Source organism: Pistacia vera, unplaced genomic scaffold (genome assembly GCF_008641045.1).
Source record: "Pistacia vera cultivar Batoury unplaced genomic scaffold, PisVer_v2 Contig575, whole genome shotgun sequence".
Taxonomy (NCBI): Eukaryota; Viridiplantae; Streptophyta; class Magnoliopsida; order Sapindales; family Anacardiaceae; genus Pistacia; species Pistacia vera.
This window is the reverse complement of record NW_022196418.1, coordinates 606,800-613,704: the sequence shown is the minus strand read 5'-3', so window position 1 is coordinate 613,704 and position 6,905 is coordinate 606,800. Positions and strand designations below refer to the sequence as shown.

The window sequence follows — 6,905 nt, the reverse complement described above, 5'->3', positions numbered from 1 at the left end:
AATTTTATGTTCATTGAGTACAAATTTAAGTCTTTTGTGACTTTATAAGAATTCCTTACACAATTAATTATATTAACAATAATTAAAGATTAGCATTTTGGATGATGATTGTTTTAAAAAAAATAAAAAAAAATTGAACTTTTGATTCCAAATCTAATGTGCAATTATTATTGATATAATTAATTAACAATATAAGATGTATGTTCTGACCATTTAGTGACATGAAAATATCCATATGTATGTGTGTTTAGAAATGGCATTTGCATCTAAGAACATTGTTGCCAAACTTAATAAAAGAGTAAAATTGAATAGTGAAAATTATGAGATAAGGAGCATGAAACTACAATATGTATTAGAAGAGCAAGAGACTCTTGAAGCTCTTAACACATCCACGGAAGAGCATGAGAACGGAAACACAGTACAACATAGGAGAGACCGTGCAGCTTATGAAACCTGGAAGAAAAAGAACTCCACTGCTTGCATTACGTTGTTCATCAGCATGGATGATGACATAATGAGGGATTACATAAGGTATGAAATAGTAAAGGACATGTGGTCCGCACTAGTTGTAAAGTTTGGAGGTACGTCCATTACCAAACTTCGATCACTTACAATCAAGTTGGACACCTACAAGAAACAACCAAATTATACAATGAGGCAACACTTGAGGCAAATGTCAAACATGATTAATGAACTGAGAGATGCAGGTCATGTCCTAACAGACGAACAACAGGCTCAGGTTGTTATCCAATCATTGCCCCATGGTTGGGAACATATGAAGATTCACCTAACCCACAATCATGTCATCAAAACTTTACAAGATGTCGTGCGTCATTTGGGACTAGAAGAGGATCGCATTAGTGCTAATAATAAGGCGAATACTGATGTGTATATAACTGAATCCAACTCACAATGTGGGAAATGATTTAAACGTAAATTCCAAGGTGGGTCCCAACAAAGGGGCAACAAAGGAAGTGCTCAGGCTTATAAGAAAAAAAGGTTTTACCAACATGGAAAAGGAAAGCGTCCTTCCAAAAAGAAGAATATAGCAAAAGTCAAATGCTATAACTATGGCAAAAAGAGACGCTCGGGATTATAGTGAGCCAAAAAAGGTAAAACACTTGTTTGCCCATGTAAGTACATTTAATGTTGCCAGTTCCATTTTTCTAACTAAATTTCGTCCTTTGTGGACTATAGACTCAGCAACCACAAACCATATAGCAAGGGACAAGAGTTCCTTCGTGGAATTTTGACAGATCCACAGGGCATAAGATGGATATATGTAGGAAACAACTCCAAGGAGGAAGTTAATAGGATTGGCACAAGCAAGTTAGTCATGCGTGGAGGTCAAACCCTATTTCTACATGATGTGTTATATGCTCTTGATATTCGTCGAATTTTGATTTATGTGTTAGTATTACTTAAATTAGGATTTAATTGGAACTTTTCAAACAATGATGTTAACTTGTCTTTGGGAACAAGTTATTATGGATGTGGATATTTTTTAGATGGTTTTATTGTTTTGGATGTTGATTACAATTCTAGTAATGTATGTTTTTCCTTTGTTACATCTTCTAATATCGATGGAAATGATGTATGGCATGATAGACTTGGGCATCTTGGTCAACATCGAATGAATATACTAGCAAGAAAAGGCTTATTAGGAAACTTAAAAAAAAGTAGAATTGTCTACTTGTGAGCATTGCCCAGCTAGAAAAACAAGAAGAAAAGCATTTGGAAAAGCGATAAGAGCTGAAGTTCCATTACAATTGATTCATTATGACATTTATGGTCCAATGAATGTGAGGGCAAGGCATGAGACTATTTATTTCATCACATTTATAAATGATTACACACGATTCGGTTATGTCTTTTTTATTTCTTATAAATCTGGAGCTTTAAATTGCTCTAAGAAATATAAAATTTAGTTGAGAATCAATTAGATAAAAAAAAAAAAAAAGTTTTAAGAATCGATCGAGGTCATGAGTAGATATTTGATCAATTCAGAGATTTATGTGATGAGATGGGAATAGAACATCAATTAACTAATCGAAGGACTCTACAACAGAATGGTGTTTCAGAAAGGAGAAACGAAACCTTGCTTGAAATGGTGAGATTAATGATGACATAGGCAAATTTACCCATCACCTTTTGGGGTGATGTCTTATTAACTACCATATACATACTCAACAAAGTACCCTCCAAATCAGTTATCACTACGCCATATGAGTTATGAAAAAATCAAAAACCCGATTTAAATTTTCAACAGCCATGGGAATGTGCTGCCTATGTTCACGAGTCTTCCCATAAATATGGAAAATTAGGTCCAAGGGGAAAAAATGTATCTTCCTAAGATACTCAGAGCAATCGAAAGGATACGTGTTCATAAGAGAACAAGAAAGTGGTAACAAGGCTAAATTTGAATCACGAGATATCACATTTTTGGAAACTAACTTTCCAAAGAAGGGCGAGATAAGTTCTCAAAATCAAGCGTAACGCTTATAGAAGTATTGAAAGATACAAAGCTCGCTTAGTCGTGAAGGAATAGATTATGAAGAAACCTTCTCACCTGTTGTGAGGTTTACCTCAATTCGACTTATTCTAGCTATAATTGCTAGCATGGATCTTGAATTGCATCAAATGGATGTAAAGACCATTTTTCTCAATGGAGAATTACAAGAAGAGATCTATATGGAGCATCAAATAGGTTTTATTAGAGAAGGTTATGAACATAAAGTGTGTAGACTTTTAAAGTCAATTTATGGCCTCAAGCAGTCTTTAAGATAGTGGTACATTCAATTTGATAATACGATAATGTCGTATGATTTCAAAATGATTGAAGAAGATCACTGTGTGTATACAAAAAGATCCACTAACAAATTTGTTATATTATTATTATATGTTGATGATATACTTATAGTTGGAAATAACAAGAGGTTTCTTAATGAATTCAAAGAGTCAAGATTTCAAGAGACCACTCAAGGTAATTAATGTCTCTTTCGCAAGAGCCATACATTAAGAAAATTATTGAACGATTTCATATGCAAGATTGCAAACCCATAGACAACTCTATCTCGAAAAGTGAGACTTTGAGCTGTAAATTGTGTCCTAAGACTCCACAAGAAAAGGAACAAATGAGAAATGTTCCTTATACAAGTGCTATTGGAAGCTCATGTACGTCATGATGTGCACAAGACCTAATATTTGTTACGATGTTAGGTTGGTAAGTAGATATCTGTTTGACTCAAGACAAGCACATTAGAAAGCAGTGAAGAGAATCTTAAGATATCTGAAAGGAACAGCTAATTACTCATTATGTTATCAAGGAAATGATTTACATTTGAGAGGCTACATTGTTGCTGATTGGGGAGGGGAGTTAGATGAAAGCAAATCTAATTTTGGATTTGTTTTCTTATTAAATGGCGGGGCTATATCTTGGACTTGTAAGAAACAATCATGTATAACCTTATCTATAATGGAGGATGAGTTTGTAGCATTTTCAACTGTAGTGCAAGAAGTTATTTTGTTGAGACGGTTCATGAATCATTTGGGAATAATTCATGTTGCTATTGAACCACTGAGAGTAAACTGTGACCATCAAGCAGCAATAGCATATGTTAGAGTAGGTGCCCTAGAGCCACTCTATTATTGTAATATTGACTCTTTGTAATAATGTTTATAATCAATAAAATGCTTTTTCTACATTATGTAATGCATATTTATTGTATGTCGTAATGTATGTCCTTAGAATGGTGGAACCGTGACAAGGGTATCGAGTGTTTCAAATCTCGATAGTGAGGACCTTATGATCACATATGCTGGCCATTTTAGAAATGTCTATAGCCTTAGTATTATTCTGAGTAAGGACATAGATAATACGGTAAGGCTATCATAGTGTTGAATGACCTTGTCAAAAGGCAGTGACTGATCTCACTTGTTCAGGTTGTTTGCCGACAACCTGGTGCAACACATGGATGCTTGACATAGGCGAGTTCCCTAGACAAACCCACTAGAGAATTCCACATAGATGGTAACCCTAGTGTCTATGGAATAAATCCTTTAACGGATGGTGGTGCATGTGATCCTTAGACTTGAGATCACTAAAGCGCCTTGTGCATCAATTGGTGAAGTTTGACACTAGCCCAACGTAGTTCTATTTAGATCTATCATAACGATAGTGATTGGCTACATCGAGAAGTGTATCAAGACTATGGTAGATTAACAAAGGATTCACCACTCCCAGGTTCAAGAGAAATTATCTCACTAAACAATTCAGTAAATGGCAATGACACTAAATATGTGGCCATAGTGGGATTGAGTTGTAGCTCAGTCCAATCTATTCTTATCGTTGGCCCAATAACCGAATACAAAGAGATCAAAGATATATGAGGTTGACACTACTTCTGTACCTCAACCTTGATGAGATAATGTATGATGAAAGTATTTGATTGCACGATAGTCATATCGTTGATAGGTAAGCTGTTTCACTAAATTCGAATCTATCGAGTGGCCGTGATGCTTTGCTAAAGGACAACCTTGGTCTGTGTTTAGTGAGATGACTGATTGAGTGTCAATCGCGATACTATCTACTGTCGATATGATGAGGAGCCTTCGAGTCGCACACATAGAAGATAGATTAAGGATAAACAAATGAGAAGGATATTTTCGTCTTTTAAGATGAAAGGGTATTTTGGTAATCTCATAGTGCAATTAAATTTGCTGAGGTCGTTGCCTATATTTAATTTCATATGGAAATTAAAATAAGTGAGGTTGTGTGTATGTGTGTATACACACACACACACACACACACACACACACACACATATATAAAGATAATATAATATCAAATTTAAATTTGAAATAAAATACTATGTGTGGAATTACCTTGTTTTGGTACTAGACTATGTCTAATCTAAATATGGAATTAGTTGATTGCAATTCCATATTAGATTAGGGTTTTTGATTGTGCACTATTTAAAGTGCAATTAAAAATAAAAAAAAAAAACAAATAATTCAATTAAAAAAAAACCCTAGCCGCCCCCTCTATCTCTCTCTCACTCTCCTAAACCATGGACACCTATAGTTGAAGGAGAAGAATTTTTCAAGAGAATAATTTTGCCTTTCATCCTTGATCCAATCGGGTTTGGCTAGCACACCGAGACCTTTGGTGATCGATGTCCTGTTTTCGTGTGGATACCAGGAGTTCATTCCTATCTTAGATTAGAAGCGATTCAAAACAATTTGATGGAGCCTCCAAACGCTCGTATGAAATTTGAAATTAATTATTTAATGTTTATTTGATATGCAAACAACATAAAACAGGTATAAAGATCTTAGGGTTCTTGGTTGTGGATCGGGAAATTTTTTTGTATTCCGCTGCGTTCACTCGATCCATAAACGTACAGCATGTACTAAGGATCCCAAATATCATGGTAAAACAAAGCACATAGATATCAAATACAACTTTGTGCGAGATTTGGTGGTAGAAAAGTAGGTGAACATGAAGTAGATATCTGCGCAAGACATGGTTGCAGAACCATTTACAAAGCCTATACCAAAAGATACATATTATCCTTCTCACACAGGCAATTGCCTCCATTACTTTGTGAGAATGGAGATGAGACGATTTTAAGCTTATTATCTACGTGATAATAAAGATTCAAGCTTAAAATATTTAAAGTCACCTAAACCAAGATAAAAATAATGACATAATGAAGTATGACCATAAGTGATAAATAAATTTATTACTTTATCTGTCTTAACGCTAGATTAGAGTTCTAATGAATTGAAAAGTATGAAGGTGAACACAAGGTAGACACTAGGTATGCTTCACTAAAATCTGTACAACATTTATAAGTAAAAGACAAGCTGTAACGCCCACATGGAGGTACGTAATTTAATTTATACTCTTATACCTTTAGTTGATTTTTGTTAAAGTTATTTTGAGAAAATGCCTTAAACTTGCATTAAGGGTAAAATGGTCTTTTCACTCAAAATTAGTTGAAATTGTGGGGAGTGAAAAGAGATAGAATTTCATGGAGAATGCAATAAAAATAAGGGCATTATGGTAATTGACTAAGGGACATAGATAGAATTTTAAAGAAAGTGCAAGGGCAAAATGGGAAACTAATATATAATTTTATGTTATATCAAGGATTGAAGAGTGAAACCCTAGCCACTCTTCACCCATTTTCACGCCACCTTCACCTCCATACTCTCTCAATTTCTTCAATTCTTCTCTAAAAGAAATTCATAGATTTTGGGTATTTTTTAGTGGATTTTCAATCCCAAGCATCTTTAGGTAAGATTCTTGCACTAAGAGGTGAGTCTTAATTTGTAAAGTGTTGAATTTTGATGGTTTGTGTTCATAGGATTTAAGAGGAAGAGAGTTTGATCAAAGAAGATTCTTAAAGGGTTGGATTGCTCACATATAAGGTAAGTAAATCCTACCCTAAGTATGATTTAAGTTATGTTGTGTAGAGAATTTCTTTTATGCATATATATGTGTTATATGTAGAATTGTTGATGGATTTGGTGTTGAATGATGATTATAGCTTATCTATGAGAAGTTGTGTTGGTGTATTTAATGCTTGATGAATGTTTGAATGAAATTTGGAAGAATTGAAGTGGAAATTTTGGAGTGTGTATTTTGGGCAGATTTGGCATTAAATATGGAGGGTTTTATTCCCACTTTTTCGTGGCTTAGAAAAGAGATAGAAGTGTAGCCAAATGAGAGTTGCTTTGTACATATAAGTTGTTTGATGAAATGTCAAAGAGAAGTGCTCATATGAGTATGATTATATGTTATATTTAGATGAGTTTGTAGATAGTAGAGAATGGCATGTTCGCATTCCATATTGCATAATTGCATTTAAACATGTGAATTTAGAAAGAATTATAAGCAT

The 6,905-nt window shown here is 34.2% G+C and overlaps 1 protein-coding gene across 1 annotated transcript; it reads left to right on the top strand.

Moving 5' to 3' along the window:
- Window positions 1-253: 253 nt before the first annotated feature.
- LOC116109196 lies at window positions 254-925 on the top strand. Its single transcript, XM_031395430.1, has one exon. It carries the CDS (start codon window positions 254-256, stop codon window positions 923-925), a length of 672 nt encoding a protein of 223 aa, XP_031251290.1.
- The last annotated feature ends 5,980 nt before the right edge of the window (window positions 926-6,905 follow it).

Coding starts and splice junctions, on each gene's coding strand:
- LOC116109196 (XM_031395430.1), top strand. CDS start 254: ATGGCATTTGCATCTAAGAACATTGTTGCCAAACTTAATAAAAGAGTA.